General features: G+C 41.0%; 1 protein-coding gene across 3 annotated transcripts; it reads left to right on the top strand.

The window, feature by feature from the left end:
- Window positions 1–236: 236 nt before the first annotated feature.
- zc3h18 (zinc finger CCCH-type containing 18) lies at window positions 237–25,320 on the top strand. 3 transcript variants are annotated; one of them, XM_033968771.2, is made up of 19 exons: window positions 237–441; window positions 1,353–2,179; window positions 2,602–2,686; window positions 3,959–4,107; window positions 4,361–4,456; window positions 6,191–6,333; window positions 6,465–6,494; window positions 7,790–7,904; window positions 8,164–8,417; window positions 11,335–11,520; window positions 12,069–12,194; window positions 12,314–12,403; window positions 12,634–12,906; window positions 19,101–19,211; window positions 20,989–21,194; window positions 21,517–21,722; window positions 22,689–22,788; window positions 23,276–23,372; window positions 24,042–25,320. In XM_033968771.2, the coding sequence occupies exons 2-19, from the start codon at window positions 1,367–1,369 to the stop codon at window positions 24,250–24,252; spliced, it is 3,291 nt and encodes a 1,096-aa protein (XP_033824662.1). In that variant the 5' UTR covers window positions 237–441; window positions 1,353–1,366; the 3' UTR covers window positions 24,253–25,320. The 3 variants fall into 3 exon arrangements, with proteins under 3 accessions (XP_033824662.1, XP_033824661.1, XP_033824663.1); XM_033968770.2 differs by having other exon boundaries at window positions 256–752; XM_033968772.2 differs by having other exon boundaries at window positions 256–756; window positions 24,042–24,870.
- The last annotated feature ends 298 nt before the right edge of the window (window positions 25,321–25,618 follow it).

Here is a 25,618-nt window from a genome sequence, read left to right as displayed (position 1 = left end):
AGTGAAATTATTATTTTAACCCTTCCTTATGTGTGTGTGTGTGTGATAAATATATATATATATATATATATATATATATATATATATATATATATATATATATATATATATATATATATATATATATATTAGGTAGGTAGCTGATAGGTAGCTGATTTTAATAGATTCATGAAATTTTAATAGATTTATGAAATTTGTGGCCAATACTACCCTCTGCAGGTATGAGATACCTATGGCAGTGTTCATTCATACAGTTGTCGCCAGTTGATGACGCAATGTTAATGGCCGCTTGCGCTGTGCCGTGCCGGATATTTCATTTTCCTCGCCGTATGGGTTAAAATTCATTGTTTTACTCGCGGTGATCTTTTAATAGGATTCTCTGTGGGCAGAGGCAGTTGTTAACGCCAAAGTGCCGTGCTTAAAGACCTACGAGCGGGCAAGGTGATAAAAATGTGTCGATCGTAGCAGTTCAAAAGAGTGGTCGCGTTGTTAGCTTAGCTTCAGTCTAGCATGCATTGTAAATGGAAGTAAATTAACCGATTGTAGCAGAGACTTCTTTAAAAATGGAATACTAGGAGTACCGTATTGCTAAGTAGACGTCTTTCTTCTTTTCCCTCGTTGATGTCTGAGGTTAAGTTGCGCTCGTCGCTGTGTTTCTTCGTTCAGGCCCTAGCATTAGCTGCATTAGCTGTCATGTCTCGCCACAGGTGAACTTATTGACTTGGCCGTGTTGTGTTGTGCTAAAGACACAAGTAGGTATATCTTGAAACCCTTATTTTTTTAACAATTATTTTGAGTGCAGCTAGTTTATCTTAACGACTATAAGTACTCTTAAACGCTACTGTGGTTCATTCAGTTGTGTTAGACGATGATACTGCTTTTACATACATTGAGAAAGATGTTTGGTTTATTGGACATCGATTATGCAAATAAAACTCAAGCAGCTTTAATAGTTGTTTTTGGTTGTTTTTGGGCTTGAAGTAATTAAGAGCTCAACTCTATCCAATCACTGAATGCCTCCATATAACATTCTTGAAGTGGACTGGACACTAATCATGGAGAGTTAAATAGGAATTATTTAAATGTTTTGATATATAAAAAATAAAGTAAAAAAATTGGTCACTGATGGAAAACAAAACCCTTACAATAACTCTTCCATAAAATTCTCAAGTCTTACAATAACAATAGTTGACATTCTTTTGTTTGCGTATGTTAACTTACTTATCTTTCTTAACTTATTTTTAACACAATTAGAAATGTACAGCAGAAGAAGTACATGTCTGTTCAACATTATTACACAGAAACTAACGCTACTGTTTTTTGTTTTTTTTTGTCTTTTGTAATGTTTGCAGCTTGATATTGGGTAATGGATACTCCTGAGAGCCCGAGCCAGTCCCCTCAGTCGCCCGAGGAGGAGGAGCGAGCCCTCTCCGACAGTGAGCTGCTGGGCTCTGTGGACGGTGATGCAAGCAAGGCAATATCAGACAGTGAAATTGTTCCAGAGGAGAATTATGCTGATGAAGATGAGGCAGAGGAAAGCGGAGAACAAGCATCCAGATTAGCAGAGGATGGACAGGAGAAGGATGAAATGGTCCCAGATTTTGTCTCGGACCCAGAGGAGGACGAGCCAATCAGAGACGTAGAACAAGTGGACAAGTCAATTGTTCTGATGGAGGAGGAGGAGGAGGAGGAGGAAGGGGAAGAAGTATCTGGTATTAACGCAGAAGAAGAGGAGAAAAGGGTGACTGATACTCCACTTTCTCCTAACTCTGAACCTGACAGAGAGGATATCCAGGAGAAGGTATACAGTGAGGAAGAGGATGAGGACAATGGCAAACCTGATGAAGAATCTGAGACAAGGAGGACATCGGTGGCAGTGCGGGAGATAAAGAATGACTCTCCGTCTGTGTCTCGAGAATTAGATGAGCATGAGCTGGACTATGACGAGGAGGTTCCAGAGGAGCCTACTGTTCCTCTGCCTGAAGAAGAGGAGGAAGAGGAGGCAAAGACTGAAGGAGAGGTAGAGACAGAGAGCAGCAAAAGGAAAGAGAAGAAGCCCATCCTTCCACCATCTCCCACAGACAACAGAAAGAATGAAGAGGGGCGAACCCGTAGAGACTCATTTCGAGACAAGAGAAATGATGACGACGATGGGGAGATTGATGAAGGAGAAATTGATGTAAGTGGGATATGCAAATGTGAAAATTGTTTGAAATGAGGGGACCCAGATTGTGATACCAAACAATTCTAGACAAAAGTTTCTGTTGAAAAAGATCAGGACAGAGGCTGCAAAATGTATCACAAATTGAAATTGCAATGTGAATGGTCACAAATGAAAAACCGCAATTTTTCTGCTGTGAACTATAAAATATCCTGACTTATTATGTAAACCTGTAGTCTAGACCTTTACAAAGATGTTCTGAATTGCATATGATTCTTGTAGTTTAGCAGTTTATATTTCAGTATTCAGTAAATGCAAATGTAATTGTTATACTATGAATACTACACTGCAAGCTCAATGTTTGTCAAAAATAATCACAACTATATGTTTTATTATATATTTTAACATTGTAAGATGTCACACTGCTCATTTGTTTGTAGGATGAAGACTTGGAGGAAGGGGAGGTTAAGGACCCCTCAGACAGGAAGATTCGACCAAGGCCTATCTGTAGGTTCTTCATGAAAGGTATGGTGTTATCAGTGATCCTGGCTGTGTGAAATTCTTTGTCAGTGTAACATAAGGCAGAGTTGGAAGTTGTGTTGTCAAAAGGTTATCAAAATTCCCATTTTGAAGATTTGCACATTGAATAACAATTATTTTTAAAAGTATTAAAAGTGAAAATGCCCAAATCTTTTTGTCATCATCGCTCACCCCAATATAATGTAAAGAAGAATGTAATTGTCTTGCACTACTTTGAATTGTCTGCAGCAGAGGGAGCCGTTTTGTTGCAATTCATATTGATGTAATATCAGTTGAAATACACTGCTTGGCCAAAAAGTGACCACAAAAAAAAGGTCACACACTTTAATATTTTGTTGGACCGCCTTTAGCTTTAATCATGGCACACATTCGCTGTGGTATTGTTTGTTTTGTTGTATTGCTTCTGCAATGTCACAAGATTTATTTCCATCCAGTGCTGCATTAATTTTTCACCAAGCTCTTGCATTGATGATGGTAGAGTGTGACCTCTGCACTAAGCTTTCCCCAGCACATCTCAAAAATTCTCAATGTGGTTAAGGCAGGGGTGGGCAAATATTTTGACACATGGGCCACAATGGGTTCTAAAATGTGACAGAGGGGCTGGGCCAGGATATATATATATATATATATATATATATATATATATATATGTATATGTATATGTATATGTGTATGTATATATTACATTAGAGATTTGGCCTGTAACATGTAGCAAAACATGATCATGCAAGGCTCATTGTACAAATTTTTTTCCAAATGCATTAACTAAATTAATAATTCATTTAGTAAATTTCAGTTAAATAAACACTGCAGAAAAACTCTGAACAAGGTTTACCCTTACCTATTTTAATATAATTTGGTCACGTTTGGCGGGCTGGATTAATAAACCCAAAGGGCCGTGTGTGGCCCCCGGGCTGTAGTTTGCCCATGTCTGGGTTAGTCTGCGCTCTGTGGTGTCCAGTCCATCTGTGAAAAGGATGCCTCATGCTCCCTGAACCAGTCTTTCACAATTTGAGCCCAATGAAATCTGGCATTGTCATCTTGGAATATGCCTGTGCCATCAGGGAAGAAAAAATCCATTGATGGAATTCTTGGGATGGTATTCTTTGAGCACATAATGTTTCTGAACCTTGACCTGACCAACTGCAGCAACGCCAACCTATTTGCCTAATTAAATCCAGGTGGTGACTTTTTTTTTGGCCAGGCAGTATAGTTTTGAGATACAAAACGTTACCTAATGTAATTACTTTCCCCTAGGAAACTGTACTTGGGGTATGAACTGCAGATTCATTCACCCAGGGGTCAATGACAAAGGAAACTATTCCCTCATCACAAAGCCAGACCCCTTCTCTCCAAATGGAGCACCTCCTGGAGGACCACACCCTCTCATGCCCAATAATCCCTGGGTATGTCTGAGGTCCATGTTTTCATGCTCTACTGTATTTGTATGCAGCCTTGATTAAATGATGTGAACATGAGATGATATACCCAACAAATAAGCTTGTGACCGAGGTGGCACAGAATAACTGTTTTTTCTTAAAGTGGCACACCAACTGACACACGATGTTATCTCTCTGCATCAAATATTGCTTGTGTAAAGGGAAATGAATTGTTGGTTGCATATACATTAAGAGTGATTCTGTTCTTGACCTATTCTAGGCTGGACCAGCAGTGGAGGAACTCCCTCCACCACCTCCACCCGTTGAGCCTCCTGTGGAAAGCGCCTGGGAAAGAGGTCTCAGACATGCCAAAGAGGTTATGCAAGTTTTCTTTTTACAATATCCTACAACATGTCCTACAAAGAAAATGTTAAATGAGCCATATGTATATACCGTAAATTTCGGATTATAAGCCGCTACTTTTTTTCCACGCTTTGAGCCCTGCGGCTTTTACAGCAGTGCGGCTTATATATGGAATTTTACTGGATAACGGCCCCTGGGGGGCGCTCTCTAGCTGTAAACGTAAAAGTGAGACAGACGTGGGGAAAGATTCTGCTCTGAAGAATTCACTAGTTTTGATTTTGAACGATCATTTTGCGCATCATGAAATGGATATGATGCCGTTTTTAAGATAAAGAAACAGAAAGGAAACAGAGCAGGGGTCGGCCTTTAACACGCAAAGAGCCATTTGGACCCACTTTCCACGTAAAATAAAACACTGGGAGCCGCAAATACTTTTTGACATCTAAAATGAAGATAACACTGTATAATAACAATAATGTAACGGAATAATGTAGGTTTTACTTTCACGGACAAGCCTTCTACACGTGGCAGATAAATATGGCAAAAACAACTTAAGTGCATTAAAAAAATACAACTCACCAAACCGCTGCATCAGTGTGAGCTCTGCGCTGATTATGTCTACTCTACTCCGCAGTTTCTTTAAAAAAACAACAACAAAAAAACTCGTAGCGTATCATTTTATCCCAGGTGCTTATTCTCCATGTGCCAAAGCAGTTTTGAAGGTTTCATTGCCTTATTTGCTTTTCCCGTATGTTACGTAGAGCGGACTCTGTGCGTGAGTCACCTGCAGCGACAAACCCAGATTTTAAGTAGGCATTGTCTGTTAAATTTATCTTTCTTTTTCTTGGAGGTCGTAGTCTCCTCTTCTGGCTCCTCAGTTGTCCTTTTCCCCTTTGTTAAAAGCTCTCCAAAGACTTTTGTTTTGGCTCATTTTCACTCACTTGTGGCTCTACTTTTGTGCGTCGTGTCTGATGTGTTATACGTGATACGTCACCGCGGAGACAAGAGCAGATAATATACTTGCTACTACATCAAATAGATTTCTGTGGCGATTTCCAGCAGGATTTTCATGATACATCTACGGACGAGCTTATTAGTGTGTCATTAGGGACGGGCGAAAGTTGCTCCTGACCCCTGTGCGCACAACGTCTGAAAATCAGGGCTCTTTACGCAGGACTATGAGCTGTGTCTGTGTTAGTTCCCAAGCCACGCAGAGCCGCAGTATGAGGCGGAAAGAGGCGCATACGGCTCCGGAGCCGCGGGTTGCCGACCCCTGAAATAGAGCCACTGCACGTGACATCAATGAATCCAACTTGGTCAATGTAAAAAGACGACAAAAGTTTTCAGAGGAAATAAAAGCAGATTTTCCGTGTTGGTGCAGCTTTATTTTCTAAACCTGCAGATGTGTTCATCCCGTGTTGTTGTCGTGTTGGTGCCAATTTTCAGGCACAGTTTAAAAAAAAGCGTGTCGGTGCACCGTCTTTCTGTGTAAATGTCTCATGTTACAATATGAAAACCTGCGGCTTACATTCAGGTGCGGCTTATATATGTACAAAATTGATTTTCTCTTCAAATTTAGCTGGTGCGGCTTATATCAAGGTGCGCTCTGTAGTCCGAAATTTACGGTAAATAATAAATCATGTAACTTGCAAGGTAATATATGATTACTAATGAAAAGAAGTTTCTCAATTGTTCCTTCAGTACTAGTGAATCATTAAAATTTGTTATGCTTTGATTTGTTCATCAGGTGCTGAAGAAGGCCACCATGAGGAAGGAGCAGGAGCCTGACTTTGAAGAGAAGCGTTTTAATGTGACCATTGGAGAGGACGAGCGAGAGTTTGACAAAGAGAATGACTTCTTCCGAGAGCGCAGCTACCGCATCATCAGAGAGTATGTCATTACGTGATGCATTCTCAAAGCCACTGAAAGAGAATATTACCACCAACATATTTTTATAATAATATTATAACTATAATAATAAAAATATAACTATGTATAACATTTAACACCTTTATTTTCAGTGAGATGGACTTTCGAGATCCTGTTTATGGGTAAGTCTTAAGTTACATAAGTAATGATAATAAATTAAAAGAAATAATGGGATCAATTACGGTAGTTAAAAAGGAAACATTTAGACTTGAGAGATGATGGGTATTTTTAGGTAAATTTGATTTCACAACAACATAAACAAAAGCTGGGGTCTATGCAGCAGTGGTTTTCTCTTGCTGTTTATATATACAGTGGGGCAAGTCAGCCACCAATTGTGCAAGTTCTCCCTCTTAAAAAGATGAGAGGCCTGTAATTTTCATAATGGGTACACTTCAACTATGAGAAAAAATGAGAAAAAAAAATCCTGAAAATTACATTGTCTGATTTTATAAAAAATAATTTATTTGCAAATTATCATGGAAAAGGTATTTGGTAATAACAAAAGTTCATCTTACTTTGTTCATATTCTTTGTTGGCAATGACGGAGGTCAAACGTTTTCTGTAAGTCTTCAAAAGGTTTTCACTCACTGTTGCTGGTAGTTTGGCCCATTCCTCCATGCAGATCTCCTCTAGAGCAGTGATGTTTTGGGGCTGTCGCTGGGCAACATGGACTTTCAACTCCCTCCAAATATTTTCTATGGGGCTGAGGTCTGGAGACTGGCTAGGCCACTCCAGGACCTTGAAATGCTTCTTACGAAGCCACTCCTTTGTTGCCCGAGCAGTGTGTTTGGGATCATTGTCATACTGAAAGACCCAGCCACATTTCGTCTTCAATGCCCTTGCTAATGGAACGAGGTTTTCACTCAAAATCTTATGATGCATGGCACCAAGCTGCTTACCTATTGCAGATTTAGTCTTCCCAGCCTGGTGCAGGTCTATAATTTTGTTTCTGGTGTCCTGTGACAGCTCTTTGGTTTTAGCCATAGTGGAGTTTGGAGTTTGACTGTTTGAGGTTGTGGACAGGTGTCTTTTATACTGATAACGAGTTCAAACAGGAGCCATTAATACAGGTCATGAGTGGAGGACAGAGGAGCCTCTTAAAGAAGGCAGTTACGGGTCTGTGAGAGCCAGGAATCTTGCTTGTTTGTAGGTGACAAAATACTTATTTTACCGAGGAATGTACCAATTAATTCATGAAAAACCCTACAATGTGATTTCCTGGATTCTTTCCCCCCATTCTGTCTCTCATAGCTGAAGTATACTTATGATGAAAATTACAGGGCTCTCTCATCTTTTTAAGTGGGAGAACTTGCACAATTGGTGGCTGACTAAATAATTTGTATATATATATAATGAATGCATAACATGCTGCTAAAACATGTTTTATGTAAGTTTTTTTTTTTCCAATTTATTGCAGTGATCCTTATGCTGACCCTTACTATGACTATGAAATGGAAGCATTGTGGCGAGGTGGCCAGTATGAAAACTTCAGAGTGCAGTATACCGAAGCACCTCTGCCATACCACTACAATGTAAGTAAAACGACTACACTGTGCACATAAATAACAATTCACAAAAAAGCTAGTTTTCTGCTATTATACAGACAGCCTTAGTAAACAATTAATCAAACCTGCATGAATGAAGCAAAATACTGCATGTATATTTTTTTTATGTGGGAATAACATTTTAACATGGTTAGCAATCAACATAATGCATTTAAAGGGGGAATGCATTGCTAAATAATAATAAAAGCAAAAAGTTTTGTGTTTTAATGTTTTTTGTTGGTGACAGGACCGTGAGCGAGACCTCCGAGAGCGGCCCCGGGACAGAGAGAGGGAGCGGGATCACCGGGAGAGGGAGCGCCGGCAGAGAGAGAGGGAAAGAGAGCGTGAGAGAGAGAGGCTGCGACGCAAAGACGAGTGGGAGCGGGACCGCATGAAGAGGGAGGACAAGGAGCGGCCGAGGCTGCGACCCCCACGTGAGGCCCGCGAAAAGAAAGATGAGGAGAAACTGAAGGGCCAGACAGACCTTGGCGTCCAGCCAAAGTAAGTATGACCACATGTCTGTGCTTTTGAAAAAGGGAAATGAACATGACATAAATCCTTAAATAATAACTAATTGTTTGTTTTTAAGCTGGCTATTATCAATGGGAACACTGTTTCTAGTAAATAAATCTATATAGAACAGTTTTCTTCATGAAAGTGGTTCTGGAGTAACCTGCAATTATATGGCCATTAGTAGCAGTTCTAGTGCTATACTTATGCAAAGAATCATAAATGAATTATTTGATTCAATATAAAAGCAGGCGTTTTCAGGGTCAGTGTATTGTATAACGATGTCCCCATTGTAACTTGTATTGCTTGATTTTAAAGTGAGCCATGACAGTAGAATCTATCTGCTAGTTTTAATTGAGCAACCAAGTACAAGTCTTGCTGCTTTATTTTTAGCAACTTGTATTTTTGATGGATCTTCTTGAGATGCGAAGGACTACACTTTAGAACAATATGTCAAGTGACATCATATAAAAGACTATTTGTAAAGTGTCATGTTTGACATAATGACAACATTTTTAGTTACAGCTATGACCCATTTTGTTAACAATAGTGTTTATATGTTTCGTAAGACGATTGTCAATGACCAGACCCTGCAGTTTAGTTTTGAGTACCATTATATACTCTCCCCAGCAATGTTTCATTTTAATTCTGATCCATGTCCTAACTTTTGTTTTGACCCAATTATCATAGCTTTAGTTTTGTTGATATTCAGCACTAGCTAGACCCACCTGTACACAAAGTATAGTTCTCTACATAAAACAGCGTTCATTTTGTTGCATTAATCTGCAGCATAATAGAGAGTTATCTGCATATATTGTCTTTAAAGCTTTTTTCACAGCCACCAGTAAATCATTAATAATAACACAAAACAAAAGGAGGTCCTAAGCAGCTTCCTTGCGGAGGACTGCATATTAAACTTTTACTGTCAGAAGAACAGCCATTATAAAACAAATCTTTGAGTTTTTTTGTAGAAGTAACTTTGCATTAGTGTTAATGAATCATTTTTCTCATAACCTTACTAAGTGCTGGGAGGTCTGTAATTCTGGCCATTGAAAGATAGTTTCTGGTCTTTCATTGATGGAATGATTTTGCCTTCCTTCCACAGTGGGATAAATACCTGTCAGGAGAAGTTTTGTGAACCATGACTTCATTTTTAATTATTGCATAACAATTAAAATACATTTTTCCCTAACTCTTTAAGATGCTAACTTTATTTATAAAATAACTATTGAAATAATCTGGAATATCTTTGAGATTTGTTATAAAATCTAACTCCACAAATGAAGGACATGAATTTCTGTTTCTACACATTATTTCATTTAGGATGCATTTTCCATCCTGTTTAGCATTGTCAGTTTTTTTTCTATAGTATCCCATTTTCTTAATTTTATTCATTTTGGTGACTTAGTTTCTTAACTTGCGATGCTTTAACATGCCTTCTAATAAACCTGATTTTACAGCCACTTCTTTAGATTCATCCCTTAATGAGTGAATATTGAATTTTCGTCACTTTCGTCACATATCTGCTTTGTTGACAACCATTTTCTTTATATAATCATTTTTAATAGCTGTGGTAAAATTACAAATGCTATCATAATTACTCGCCACTGAAATAACAGTCCAAAGAGGTAAACGCATACATATAAATAACTCTCCTGTTCTGCTGTGTTTTCTGTTAAATGGCATGTTTTATTGTCACAGTAATCGCATCTCATAATGTTTAATATTCATTAACCAACACACAAGCAATCTCTTGACTAACTCTAATCTTATTCCATGACCTCAGCTGGGTTTTGCCTGTGTTGGTTTATGTTTTCCTCTTATTTGTTAAATTAAATAATTGCAGATCCTGTAATGGCAATTGGTGTGGTTCTATTTTTAGCTCCGATGGTGGATGTGTGTACATGCCAGTAGTTCTTTTTTTTTTTTTTTTACTTGCTTGGGGAAATTACGTGTTGTGTAGACACACAGTATTTACACAAACTGTTTCTTCAGTTACAGTAGATTGAAGTATCAATATTTGCACCTTTTTCTGTCTGGAGGTTTGTTCACATAAGTTAATGTACCTATTGTCATTTCATTACAGCTTATTAGTTTTCTAGCAAAGCAAACAGAAAGATGCAGACTTTTTTGGCTAATGAAAAACGGTAAATGGAGGTGATGTCATCTGGAGTGTGTTGGGACTATAAACTCACACACTCCCACTCATTTCCCCTGCAAATATTTAGATGTCCAGTGTGCGCGAAACAACACTTGAATTTGCAGAGGTCTGGAAACCCCCATACATCATATCATTATAGATCTTTAAATAACTGAGGCATGGACTTGCACTGATAAAATATCATGACATTAGTGCTGAGATTTTGTTAGTGTGTAATTTGATCCTTAAAGCTTTATTGTCAACTTGTTATAGCTTATAGGCTGTGTCATCCCAAAGTGTGAGTCCAATATGATAGCATTATCAAATGATAATTTAATTTTTTATATAAGTTAAAGGTAACTTCTGCTATCTGCTTGTCCCCATAGAGATGTTATTGCTTTGCAATATCTAACTCCATGTAGGGAAGCAGGTGACGCTACCTGGCCAAGAGGCAACTATGCTGCAAGAATGCATGTTCTTCAAGCCATTTTTGAGTGATAGAAAGTTTGTACATGTAATTAAGATGGGACTAATGCCATACTGTGGAACATTGCAGGCAAAGTACTGCCATCCGAAAATAATCAGGAAGTGGACCCATCACCAAAAAGTTACATTGTTGCATTGTTTTTAATAATAATAATTCAACAAAATAGTATCTGTAAAATCCATATTTGATTTCAAGTACTATCTGTGAATGTATTCCAATCACAAAGACCATAATCGGCACATGTAGACTGACAGGTGTTTTTTTTTTTTACTTGATTTTAGCAGACCTATGGAGCCTCCATTGAAGAAGGACTCAGTTCCCATGGCGATGAGGCGACCAGATGAGTGGAAGGACCCTTGGCGAAGGTCCAAATCTCCACGGAGACGTCCCAACACGGGCTCTCCACTGAGAGGCCGCCGCAGGCACCGTCCTTCAGGGTCCTCTGTGTCTCTTTCAAACTCATCCAGGTGCAAAGTCAAAACTAAAGTCATCTTTCCTTGTTGAAAGTCTGTTTGGAAAAAAAGAATAAAATTGCTCTATGTAGAAAGTGTGTGCGTGCGTGTGTGTGCGGGGGTGTGTGTGTGCATGTATAGCTCTGTGTGTGTGTGTGTGTGTGTGTGTGTGTGAGAGAGAGTGTGTGTGTGAGAGAGTGTGAGTGGTGGAAATAAGATTTCTTTTGCAGGCTCTGATGAATGTTGAGGCAAAGGCAAAGTTTATTTCTTGCAAGAAATAGGCCAACAGTATTTCCCTAATGTCAGACCCTGAATGATGGAAATCACCAGGTTTATATTGTTTGAGATGTCCAGAGGGCATATATTTCAAAGTAAGGATGTGACACTCCTACCGAGGGGTGGTTAGACAAGCTCCTGGAGACATTCATGAGCTTGATTACCTCAAGAGTCAAATCAATACAAGGTGTGATACATTTTAAAGGGGAGAGATCTCAAAACCAACTGTTATTGAAAAATAGTCATGATTTGATATTGTTAGACTAAGTGGTGCTGATGTGTTGCAGGTCATCGTCTCGTTCCTCATCCTACACAGGCTCAGGCTCCTCTCGCTCTCGAAGCCGCTCCTCCTCCTTCAGCTCTTACACCAGTCATTCTTCTCAGCACAGCTCTTTCAGTGGAAGCCGCTCCAGGTACCAACTAATTTAAGATGACAAACAAAAAATGTTATCCATTTTTGAACCCAATTAAACATGACTTAAATTGAGGCACATTTTTAATATGATGATGTGATACAAAAATCTTTTCTAAGGTCTCGATCTTTCTCTTCGTCTCCATCTCGGAGTCCGGCACCACTAAAAAATTCAAAGAACAGACTAGTCCCTCTTCAAGGTCCAAAAGGGTAAGTTTATCAAATATATGCAACTTTAAGAAGGTTCATACATTTTGGTCATTTTGTTGTGGTAAATTTATAGCTAATGCCACTCATTGCCTAAGGATAAAGTAAATATTACCCATTATCTGTATTAATTTGTAGTTATTTTTTTTGTATCCATTTCTGCTGATTCCAACTTGTAACTAGTCTGATAATGTGAATGTGCGTGAAAACCTGGTACCTTTTGCCTCCCTAAGTGCTCCACTGAAGGCTGGTGCCATGCCCCCTCCTCGCAGGGACAAGCCTCCCATAAAGAAAGCCCCCAGTCCTCCTCCTCCTCCTGGGCCACAGGGCAGACCTCCGAAAACTTCAGCCGAGCCAGCCAAACCCCCCATAACTCCCAGGGAGCCTCCAGGGAGCGGTGCCTCTGTGGGAGGGGCAACTGCAGGACGACCTGCTCCTCCAAAAGAGCCGGCAAAACCTCCCAATCCTCGGGAAGGCCGACGTAAAGAGCGCCATGTTCCAAGAAGGTAAGCCTTGTGTACAAACAGGAATGCAGTGGATTCTGGCATCCAACAGCAGAAGTACACTGAACCAACTGGCTCTTTGTGTAAAGGCTACTTTCTGAAAAGACACTATTAGCCTATAGGCACCGATAATAAAAGTAGGGATTTTCACAGATAATTTAATAGCATAATTAGAAGGTCAAAAATATGTTGATTCAGCTGCTTCTCCTTTGAGGTTTTCTCCATCAGAGCACTCACTCTGAGCTCCAAGTCCACCCCCTGCTCCATCCGTACACACAGACAGCAGACCTGGGTCAGAGCAGAGGCAGAGAGCAGAGGACGCGTGTTTACTGGTTTCTTTTACATTTGGACAAAAAATATTTTAGTCAAACTGCATTGTACCAGCCCCACAACAAGGGACTGGGAATACAGGCTTCTCACATTAGATCTAATAAGTCAAAAGTGTGAAAACACAAGACAAGCGATGCTGCAACAGTCCGTGCATTAGTGCTATAGCTTGACCTAGATGCTATCGGGCAGCCTTGGACTACGCAAGGATCTAGTTATATTTTAGTTCTCAATCAAATGAGGGGACGTGTGGTGCAACGAGAGGAGTTTGCCTGTTTGAGCTGCTGCTGTGTCCATGTGCTCCATGAGCAGACAAGAAAATAAGTGCATCATGCAGACATGTTTCACTAAACAGCCCAGTGCAGATGGACTGCCTGTGTCTGCCTATCTCTGTTAACTTTAACATGAGATGTTAAAGTTAACATCTCATGCTCCTTTAACATGAGATGCTCCTTTAACATGCTCCTGCTCCTTTAACATGAGATGGATTCTGAGTGACACAAACAAGGCAGCCACAGTGCTGCAGGCTAGCCCCTTTCCCACCGTATTGCACAAACCATAAAACCCTCAGGTAATAATATACTTCAGATAAGCCATATTCTACTACACACGTGGACAAAAGTGTTGGTACCCGTTGGTTAATGAAAGAAAAACTCACAATGGTCACTGAAATAACTTGAATCTGACAAAAGTAATAATAAATAAAAATTCTATGAAATTTAACCAATGAAAGCCAAGACATTGCTTTTTAACCATGTTTCAACAGAATTATTTAAAAAATAAACTCATGAAACAGGCCTGGACAAAAATGATGGTACCCTTAACTTAATATTTTGTTGCACAACCTTTGAGGCAATCAGTGCAATCAAGCGATTCCTCTAACTGTCAATGAGACTTCTGCACCTCTTAGCAGGTATTTTGGCCCACTCACGAGCAAACTGCTCCAGTTGTCTCAGGTTTGAAGGGTGCCTTTTCCAGAGAGGATGTTTCAGCTCCTTCCAAAGATGCTCAATAGGATTTAGGACAGGGCTCATAGAAGGCCACTTTAGAATAGTCTAATGTTTTCCTCTTAGCCATTCTTGGGTGTTTTTAGCTATGTGTTTTGGGTCATTGTCATTGCAAGACCCATGACCTGCATCTTAGACCAAGCTTTCTGACACTGGCCAGCACGTTTCTCTCTAGAATTCCTTGATAGTCTTGAGATTTCATTGTACCCTGCACAGATTCAGGACACCCTGTGCCAGATGCAGCAAAGCAGCCCCAGAACATAACAGAGCCTCCTCCATGTTTCACTGTAGGGACTGTGTTCTTTCCTTGATATGCTTAATTTTTCCGTCTGTGAACATAGAGCTGATGTGCCTTGGCAAAAAGTTCCTTGAGCTTGAAGTTCACCTTTAATGTCTTTTGAAGTTTTTCTGGGCTCTTTTGTTACCATTTGTATTATCAGTCTCTTTGATTTGTCATCAGTTTTCCTCCTGTGGCCACATCCAGGGAGGTTGGCTGTAGTCCCATGGATCTTACATTTCTGAATAATATGTGCAACTGTAGTCACAGGAACATCAAGCTGCTTGGAGATGGTCTTATAGCCTTTACTTTTAACATGCTTGTCAATAATCCCCTGAGGCAACTCTTTCCTTTGCTTCCTCTTGTCCATGTTGAGTGTGATACAAACCATGTCACCAAACAGCGGTGTTGACCTGTAACCCTATATATAGGCCCACAGACTGATTACAAGATTGTAGACACTTGTGATGCTAATTAGTGGACACACCTTGAATTATCATGTCCCTTTGGTCACATTATTTTCTTATAAGTCTTTTCTAGGGGTACCATCATTTTTGTCCAGGCCTGTTTCATGAGTTTATTTTTTAAGCAATTCTGTTGAAGCCTGGTTGAAAAGCAATGTCTGACTTTCATTGGTTATACTTCATGAATTTTTATTTATTATTACTTTTGTTAGCTTCAGGTTATTTTTGTGGCCATTGTGGGTTTTTCTTTCATTAACCGAAGGGTACAAACAATTTTGTCCACGTGTGTATATAATACTGTTACTTCATATTTGTACATGTAATATTTTTAAGGCTTTACATGTATTATATGGTCTGCTTTAGTCAGCTTTAGGCCTATAAACTAAAACAAATTTTTAAAAAAGTTTTAAAATGTTTTATTAGTTTTACTTTATCAATTATCGATGACATGCATCTTCATATTATTGATATTGATTGAAAATTCCATTATCGTGCTACGCTTAACTGTACAACTTGTTCAACTTGTATAGTCAGGTGGGTGTCTGCTGTTTCACTGTGTGGCACTGCTGTAACCACTATGCAAAAATCTAAAACATGTTTCCTGATATTTTGCCGTTTGAATGTGTCTTCATGGACAAAGGTTTAGGTCTATCCCAAAGGGGACAACCGTAGGTGTGTGAGTTGTTTGCATACAGCAGTGCTCCGGGGGGAACCTGTGTAAAGGGCAATGGAAGAACAGCTTTTGCATTGAATGCGTAGGCAGGTTACACACTGGGTACTGTGTAGGAAAATGTGACCTCCCTTTGATCATTTGCTTTTGACCTCTCTTCTCGGGCTTTGTAAATCATAGTTTTGTTAATACACTTATTGTTCCAATCAATTACAATAAATAATGTAATTAAAATCTATTAGGTTTTATACTAAATTATCTGTGCTTGTTCTACCCCACAAAACCAGTAATCTACAGGGATTTAAAACATGAATAAAGGCTTCCACTGCAGAGTAATGTAGAATTTACAATACAGAAATAATCTGTTAGTTTTAAGAAGCTATGACAAACAAAATTGTAATATACAAATATAGAAGCCCCTTATGAACAGAATTAAATCAAGGCAAGCTACGTCGCCCGGACCGGCGTTACCGGGGCCCCACCCTGGAGCCAGGCCTGGGGTGGGTGCTCGACAGCGAGCACCTGGTGGCCGGACCTTTCCCCACGGGGCCCGGCCGGGCTCAGCCCAAAGGAGTGATGTGGGGCCGTCCTCATGTGGACCCACCACCCGCAAGAGGATCCGTAAGGGGCTGGTGCTTGAAGATCTGGGCGGCAGTTGAAGGCGGCAGTCGAAGGCGGGGGCCTCGACGACCGGATCTCTGGACATGGAGACTGGCTCTGGGGACATGGAATGTCACCTCACTGGGGGGGAAGGAGCCGGAGCTTGTGTGGGAGGTTGAGCGTTAGATATAGTCGGCCTCACCTCCATGCACAGCTTGGGCTCTGGAACCCAACTTCTTGAGAGGGGCTGGACTCTCCATTTCTCTGGCGTTGCCCGCGGGGAGAGGCGGCGAGCTGGTGTGGGCTTGCTCATTGCCCCACAGCTCAGCCGCTTCGTATTGGGTTAGGCTAGACAGTGCACCGACTGGGGACTCCATTGTTCTCCTGGGGGACTTCAGCGCCCATGTGGGTAATGACAGTGACACTTGGAGGGGCGTGATTGGGAAGAATGTCCTCCCTGATCTGAACCCGAGCGGTGTTTTGTTATTGGACTTCTGTGCTAGTCACAGTTTGTCCATAACAAACACCATGTTTGAGCACGTGTCCATCGGTGCACGTGGCACCAGGACACTCTAGGTCGGAGGTCAATGATCGACTTTGTTGTCGTGTCATCTGACCTCCGACCGCGTGTCTTGGACACTCGGGTGAAGAGAGGGGCTGAGCTGTCAACCAATCACCACCTGGTGGTGAGTTGAGGCAGCCGATGAGTACAGGCGGGCCAAGCGTGCTGCGGCTCGTGCGGTTGCAGAGGCAAAAACTCGGGAGGGAGGAGTTCGGGGAGGCCATGGAGGAGGACTATCGGACGGCCTCAAAGAAATTCTGGCAAACCATCCGACGCCTCAGGAGGATACTTTGAGGATCTCCTCAATTCCCCCGTCATGTCTTCCGAGGAGGAAGCAGAGACTGGGGACCCGAAGGCGGACTTGTCCATCACCCTGGCTGAAATCACCGAGGTGGTTAGCAAGCTCCTCGGTGGCAAGGCTCCGGGGGTGGACGAGATCCATCCCGAGTATCTCAAGTCTCTGGATGTTGTGGGACTGTCTTGGTTGACATGTCTCTGCAACATCGCGTGGCGGTCGGGGACAGTACCACTGGAATGGCAGACCGGGGTGGTGGTCCCTCTGTATAAGAAGGGGGACCGGAGGGTGTGTTCCAATTACAGGGGAATCACACTCCTCAGCCTTCCCGGTAAGGTCTATTCCAGGGTACTGGAGAGGAGAATCCGACCGATAGTCGAACCTCGGATCCAGGAGGAGCAGTGTGGTTTTCGTCCTGGTCGTGGAACACTGGACCAGCTCTATACTCTCCATCAGGTCCTCGAGGGCTCATGGGAGTATGCCCAACCAGTCCACATGTGTTTTGTGGATCTGGAGAAGGCATTCGACCGTGTCCCTCGTGGTGTCCTTTGGGGGGTGCTCCGGGAGTATGGGGTCCGGAGCCCTTTGCTAAGGGCTGTCCGGTCCCTGTATGACCGGAGCAGGGGCTATGTTCGCATTGCCGGCAGTAAGTCAGACCTGTTCCCGGTGCATGTTGGACTCCGCCAGGGCTGCCCTTTGTCACTGGTTCTGTTCATTATAGACAGAATTTCTAGGTGCAGCCAGGGGCTGGAGGGGGTCTGGTTTGGGAACCACAGGATTTCATCTCTGCTGTTTGCGGATGATGTTGTCCTGATGGCTTCATCGAGCCAGGACCTGCAGCAAGCACTGGGGCGGTTTGCAGCCGAGTGTGAAGCGGCTGGGATGACAATCAGCTCCACCAAATCCGAGGCCATGGTTCTCGACCGGAAAAAGGTGGTTTGCCCTCTCCGGGTGGGTGGTGAGTCTCTGCCCCAAGTGGAGTTCAAATATCTCGGGGTCTTGTTCACGAGTGAGGGAAGGATGGAGCGTGAGATTGACAGGCGGATCGGTGCAGCGTCTGCAGTGATGCGGTCGCTGTATCGGTCCGTTGTGGTGAATTTACCGGTCAATCTACGTTCCTACCCTCACCTATGGTCATGAGCTCTGGGTAATGACCGAAAGGACAAGGTCGCGGATACAAGCGGCTGAAATGGGTTTCCTCCGCAGAGTGGCTGGGCGCACCCTTAGGGATAGGGTGAGGAGCTCAGTCACACGGGAAGAGCTCAGAGTAGAGCCGTTGCTCCTACACGTTGAGAGGAGCCAGCTGAGGTGGCTCGGGCATCTGCTTAGGATGCCTCCTGGACGCCTCCCTAGGGAGGTGTTCTGGGCATGTCCCACCGGGAGGAGGCCCCGGGGAAGACCCAGGACACGCTGGAGGGACTATGTCTCTCGGCTGGCCTGGGAACGCCTTGGGATCCCACTGGAGGAGCTGGAGGACGCGTCTGGGGTGAGGGAAGTCTGGGAGTCCCTGCTTAGACTGCTGCCCCCGCGACCCGGCCCCGGATAAGCGGAAGAAAATGGATGGATGGAAAAAATTGAAATATAGTATCATGAAGACACATTTGCAAGTCAGATAGGCTACCTCTCAGATTCCTATCCTATTCTTATCAGATTCCTATTCTTAAGAAATACATTTGCTTTAATCCTGACTCAAAACAATTAAGAATATATTCCAGCAAACATATTGATGGCAGCAGTGCATGTCTGTCTACAGAGACACTTTTCTCTTCAAACTGATGAATAAAAAAATAAGCTGTATTTCTGTGCTCTTCAGTTTGTGGCTTAGGACACAGTATTTGAATCCAGAGCTGCCTCAATAGTGTACACTGGTGCAAACAGGAGCGTCACCTTTAGTCTGGTGCTGCAGATGCAATACGCACATAAACTACTACTCAGAAAATTACTTTGGCGTGTATACATTCTGTCCTAAATGTATGCATTTTTCTTACTCTACAGGAGGACAGTGAGTGGCAGTGCCAGTGGAAGTGGCAGCAGTTACAGCGGCTCCAGCTCCAGGTCCAGATCTTCCTCAAATTCCCTCTCACGCTCCGGATCCAGGAAGTCCAGGTATTCCAAAACACATCTTTTACTCTACTCTGCAACTCTGTACTGTATTAAAGCATCTCTGAGTGATTGACTGAGATTACTGCTACTTGCTTAACTGTAACAATTACTATGACAAAAATAAGATATGAAGAAAAGCTTGGTGAAATTCTTTGTGGTGCAGACCATGTGTCGAAATATTTAATTCTTAATTCTCTAGCCATTTTTTTTTTTTTTGTGTTTTTATCACTTTTTTATTAACTTTTGAATTGAAGTCTGTTGTTCAAATCTGTGTTCAATTCTGTCTGGACTTTGTCAAATGGTAATTGTACATGTTATGGAAATTGCTAGGCACATACAGTCATAAATTAGTAATTTTTATGCATGGTATTCAACAAAGGCCATTGAGAGTCTGTGGAATTCCTCTCCACTAACTCCCCCTTTCACTTTAAACATTAACCAGCACTTGTGCCTCATACTGCTGGTTTATCCCCTAATGTTGGATGTTACACCAAACCTGGGTCGTTGTACAACTCTCTAGTGCATCAGTGTGAGAGTAATAAAATGCTTATCTGAAAAATCAACAAGAAGGATTTTAATGTTTCTAACTGAATACTGAATACGTACCTGAAAGAAATGTGAAGTTGCTTGAAACATTTGCAGTTTCGTCTGTTCCATTTTCATAATAGGCAAGGCAAGTTTATTTGTATAGCACAATTCGTACACAAGGTAATTCAAAGTGCTTTACAGAATAAAAAAGACATTCAAATCACACAAATCAAAACATAAATAATCACCCAATCTGCAACTCTCTCACCCACTCGTTTGCACCCTTTAAAAACTCTCTCTCGCACTCTTTAAACACTGTCTTGCTCAGTTTAAGAACTTTCCCATTACTTTACAAAAAACTTTCCTGTCACTTCTCAAATACTTTCCTGTCACTTTACTATGTCTAATAAAAGTCCATCAGTCCATGTTTCTTTTGTCATCATAAAATTACCATTAAAAAAGAAGAGTGCAGAATAAAAACCTTTCAGTCGTATGCACAGCTAAACAGAACCATTTTGAGCCTGGATTTAAATATTGTCAAAGTAGAGGCCTGTCTCACATCTTCAGGAAGACTGTTCCAAGTTTTAGCTGCATAAAACTGAAATGCTGATTCCCCATGTTTAGTCCTGACTCTGGGCACCAGCAGGAGGCTGGTCCCTGAAGTCCTCAAATTGCGAAATGGTTCTTATGGCACTAACATGTCGGAGATATACTTTGGACCTAGGCCATGGAGAGACTTATACACAAGCAGAGCTGCTTTAAAGTCTATTCTTTGAGCTACAGGAAGCCAGTGCAGAGACCTGAGCACAGGACTTATGTGCTCGTACTTCCTGGTTCTAGTCAGGACCCAAGCAGCAGTGTTCTGGATGTACTGCAGCTGTGTTAAGGCTCGTTTGGAGAGGCCAGTGAGCAGGCCGTTACAGTAGTCTAACCTCTGGAGACAAATGCATTGATAAGTCTCTCTAAGTCTGTTTTTTTTTTTTTTTTACAGTAAACCTTTGATTTTTGCAATGTTTTTTAGGTGGTAAAAAGCTGCAGATATTATTGATTTGATGTGGCTGTTAAAGTTCAAGTCTGAGTCCATTGTTACCCCTAGATTTCTAGCCTGATTTGAATGTTTTAGAGAGAGAGACAATATGTATTATGAGAGATAATATGTATTATAGTTTTGTAGCCTTGACGTAGCAATAATTGAAGTGGGTCTCCATAGAGTACTTTCTTTGTACTAGTACTGTCTGACTTGTGTTTGCAGATCATTGAGTGTAAGCAGTGTGTCATCTGTGTCGTCGGCCTCTTCCAGCAGCAGCTCTGTGCGCAGTGCAGACTCTGACGACATGTACGCAGACCTGGCCAGCCCTGTGTCCTCCGCCAGCTCCCACTCTCCTTCACCAGGCCGCAGCCGCAAGGACCGAGAGGGGCCAAGAGACCGGCCACTGCACAGCAGAGACAAGGCCAGAGGTTAGCCTAAGTTAAAAGTTTAAATTTAATTTTGTGATCTTTCTATCATCACAAGTAATAGAGATAAGCCACTGACAAAGACATTTTACAACCTTGGTTTCTTAAGAATGCATTACAAATCTGGGGTTGGAGTCAAACTGAATAATCATGCACAAGGCCCATTGTTATAATAGTGAAAAAAAACAACTGTCTGGCACTATCTCTGATGGTTGCTTCTGTGATGCAATATTACTGTGGCAGAAAGGACTAAGTGGGCATCAACGTGAATGCTTTGCATTTAAAATCAAGTACATTAAAGTGGAATGTAACTGACTCATTTTAGAGCGACCCTCTAAGAAAGAGGAAGGCTTGAGGGAGGAGCGCAGGAAGATGGATCAGGCTGGTGGTCCACCGCAAAGAGGTAACCCTGTTCCCAGGTCGGGTCCAGGGAGTAGAGGTGCTCACCCTTCACCTGGCAGCATTGGACCTCCAGCCAGCTATGGAGGATCAGGTTCCCACAAAGACATCAAACTGACTCTTCTCAATAAGGTTAATACTCTTTTATACCTAAGCCTTGCACACATTCCATATAACCCACATAAGTCTGTATATTGTTGGTTAAAGAAGTATTTACTACTAATCTAGACATACATAACTTACAAAAGAGACAGTTCGATTGACAGTTCATAACTGCAGAACTGATTCTTTGCTGCTCTCTTCATAGTGGCATTTCAGTGTAGCAAGCACTGGATTTTCATTTTATGCGTTTTATTTATTTTAATGTTTTTATAGTGACATTTTTGTATATGCATATGTTTTACTCAGTATTACTCAAACCTGCGTGAATCAATGCAACTCTGAAATTTTAGTATTGTGACAACAATAAATCAAACTTTAGATTTGGTACTCGATACCAATTCAGATTTCATGATGATAATAAACAACACTCTTCATTTACACAATAGAATATAATTTTCAACATTAAATTATGCTACTTTCTTTTATATTACCATGTGGTCATACCTGTGCCCTCAGTTGTCCAGTTCAGTTATATAATGGATGACTAAGGTTTGTATATATAGTCTATGTGCTCTTACACTTGTTCTGATACAGCTGAATGTGACTTTGTTACTATTGGTACTTGTTCAAATTAGTCTCTAGTTTTGATACTCGTTTTAATATTGATTTTAGTATCTCATTTTCAATACTTTTGATAATCATACTCTAAGTAAGAGGAAAACATAACATAATTAAAAGCTCATAAAATATAATATATATAACCCTACAATGGCAGGTTAGGCTGTTGAGCTGGGGAAGTTATTTAATTTGTGTTTTTAATTTTTTTTTACATAGGTGTTCATGGATCAAGTCTCACTTCCTGTTTGAAGTGCAAATCTGTTTGTGTTTCCCCAAACACTATCGCTCTCATTACGTTATTTATTTAAATATTTCAACTGTATTTTGTAACTATCACTACCATATTTTGTGATGCTAAGTACTGATCTTGATTTTCAGCAACAGGCCGACAAAGGCAACAGGAAGAGGTACCTGCCTTCAGACAAAGACAGGCCCGGGTCTCCTGCCAGCAAGAGGATGGTGCTCTCTCCGGACAGAGGTGAGATTTCTGGAAATTAAGGCCTTTAAAAAGTGTTAATAACGCATTAAATTTAATTTCAAGGTGCATTAAAAATATTTCTAGTATCTAGTTAACATTTACATTCTGAGGCGCGTTCAGGCAGAGCGCTCGGAGCCCAGGGGGGCAGAGCACATGGAGGTGAACACATGAGGTGTGGCTTGAGGTCTGATGTGGGGCCTTAACCCTCACTCGCACTTTGGCTCTCTTTGTACATCACGAGACCAAGTGCCCCGGCTCTTCAAGGGCAGTGGCCACATAAGCTAGACTATTGTATCTAAAATATGCACAACATTAAATACACTGTGGTGGGGTATAATATGTAACAAATGTAGTTTATGCAAAGATCACTCTCCTCTCCTGCACTCTCCTAATGTGCTTTTAAAAGCTTTAAAACTGATATACATATTTTGATATAATGACAAATAATTGTCTGCTTAAACTAGACATATCCCTCTGGTGTTTATAGGGCGAGACAAGAGGACTCTTGGCCGAGCTCCACCTTCTCCTCGAGCTGAGCGACTCAAAGCCCCAGGAACACGGCCCGTGGGTCTGCAGGGGGACAGGTAAGTGTTGAAGCACACTTGTTGAAGCACACTTGTTTATACAAGTACAGACGAACAAGGATTTCAACAACAGATACACAATTCTTCAAACCCAGGCTATTGGAATGCTACTCTAGTGTCTTCGGAATTGTAAGGGTTTCCCCCAGGTGCTTTTCTGTTTGAGGATCAGGTATTGTTTAAACCAGGGCAGAGACATTCATGGGATTCATAAAATATTAAAAAGCCATAGGGCATAGATATTAAAAGAGCAAAATGGAATACACTTCAAGATAAAACAGTATTATCTTGAAGTCTTTGTCTTATGTGACCAGATCATGTGACCTGTCTGAATTTTAAAAAAGTGTTTTTTTAACATCTATGCCCTAATGAAGGCTCAGTTAGGCCGAAACGTGTCGCGTTTTTTTAATGAATTAATTAAGCCTTGATGGAATAAGGCTTTTTAACATTTGCCTTTAGCAGATACACAATACTGACCACCTAGCTGCAGCTATGTATTTAGCCATAAGCGTCTGAAATTTGCATGATTAAATATTGCAACATTGAGTGTTGAGAAATGAAACCCCGTTACACCAAATTCAAAATATATATATATATATAAAAAAAGTTATTATAATGTTTGTAAAAACAGACCGTTACTCTACTTGAGTAAGTAAATCTTCTCTGTCTCAGGAAACGTCCCATGTCACCACCTCCAAAATCATCAGGAAAAGGACAAGGAGTTCCCTCTGCCAAAGTCGCAGCCCCTGGCTCTGTCTCAGCTGCCAGCACAGGGTCCAGCAAACCCAGCAACACACTGTCTCGCCGTGAGGAGCTGCTGAAACAACTGAAAGCAGTTGAGGACGCCATTGCTCGCAAACGAGCTAAGATGCCGACCAAATAGGCAGGATTTCTCCTATCCTGCGTCAGTGTTGCTTCATGAAGCGGAGGCCTGCCTCTTGTTGAACATGTAATAAAAAAAATTTGTGGTTCATGTGCAAAGGCCAATGCGTGAAATTATGGCAAGTCCATTGTCTTGTTTGCCCCTCAGAGATCCTTTGAGAGCAGGACATTGAAGTTTGGTCTGGGGACCATCTCATGAAAGGATTCAAACAAAAGACAGGAGAGTCTGATCACAGCCTCCTCTCATGCTGCCTCCCAGTAAACGAGATGATCAGACTGCCTCTCCTTTTTTTTTGTCTTTTATTTTTTTCACCGTTTCCCTATTGGCATATTTTTACAGACTCATAATCATTATTTCTGCTTTGTCTTGGTCATGTAAGCATTGGTACCTAAAGTGTTGTCCAATAATAGGAATTTACTCAATTCAGCTTATGAGTATACAGTTGTGACGTGTATGGCTTTCATAAAAAAAAAGTGGCAGCAGTTTCTTTCTCATGAACCCGTGTTTTATTTGTCTTATTTTAGTTTGAGAAATGAGAGACGGACTTGTATGGAAGATCATTTGTATCATCAGATTTTGAATTTTAAATGCTTTTGAATCCTTCACTTTGAATTTTGTAACCCTGAAAAAACATGTTTGAATTGTTTTCTTTCTGAAGTTCAATGCAGAAATTTTAAGTATACATTTTCAATCTTTAAAAATTCAGATTGAAAAATTCACTTTTTAAAGTGAGAACAAATATTTTCAAGTCCTCAAATTCAGCAGGCAAAATTCAGAGTGTAAAATTTGCAGTGAAAAATTGCAGCAAAGATCCAAGATGCTGAGGCATAAGCAATCGATTGTGACTGACTATTTAAAAGGTGTATTTTTAAATTAGAATTTTTAAACACATTGAAAATGGAAATTTGGTAATTGAACTTTAGAATGAAAATAATTCAAACATGTTTTGAATTTAAAATTCAAAAACATTTAAAAGTCAAAATCTGATGAGACAATCTTCTATAGACTTGTAGAAATAATAAATGTCATGCTTTTGTGATAAAAGCCTTCTAAATAAACTATTTTGATAAAGAGAATGTGCCTTACTTGTTGTTCTGCTGTTGTGCAACTAGGTAATTTAAGTTGTACGTATAGAGGAAAGAATTCAATAGTCATGTTTCAGATCATTGTAAAATGTAAGCTTGCATGCTAAAGTGGCTCCATGTGTCATCACTTGGTGTGGGTGTAGGTTAACAATGGTTCAGCACATGCTGTCAGTACTGTAGGGCACTGAAAGTTGTTTATTTTTTTGTGTTTTTTCAGTTACTTTGAAGTCTTTGATAATTTAACATTAGTTATAGCAGCGCTCTTTCAAAATTATGTATCA

This window comes from Periophthalmus magnuspinnatus, chromosome 6 (assembly GCF_009829125.3).
Source record: "Periophthalmus magnuspinnatus isolate fPerMag1 chromosome 6, fPerMag1.2.pri, whole genome shotgun sequence".
Taxonomy (NCBI): Eukaryota; Metazoa; Chordata; class Actinopteri; order Gobiiformes; family Gobiidae; genus Periophthalmus; species Periophthalmus magnuspinnatus.
The sequence above is the reverse complement of the archived record's forward strand: the minus strand, read 5'-3'. Positions and strand labels throughout refer to the sequence as shown.

What these genes read in the sequence shown, in the direction of transcription:
- zc3h18 (XM_033968771.2), top strand. Translation starts at nt 1,367, where the DNA reads ATGGATACTCCTGAGAGCCCGAGCCAGTCCCCTCAGTCGCCCGAGGAG. An exon ending in TTTCGAGATCCTGTTTATGG is followed by an intron (nt 6,495 to 7,789) that starts GTAAGTCTTAAG and finishes AATTTATTGCAG; the next exon opens with TGATCCTTATGCTGACCCTT. An exon ending in AACTGACTCTTCTCAATAAG is followed by an intron (nt 21,723 to 22,688) that starts GTTAATACTCTT and finishes CTTGATTTTCAG; the next exon opens with CAACAGGCCGACAAAGGCAA.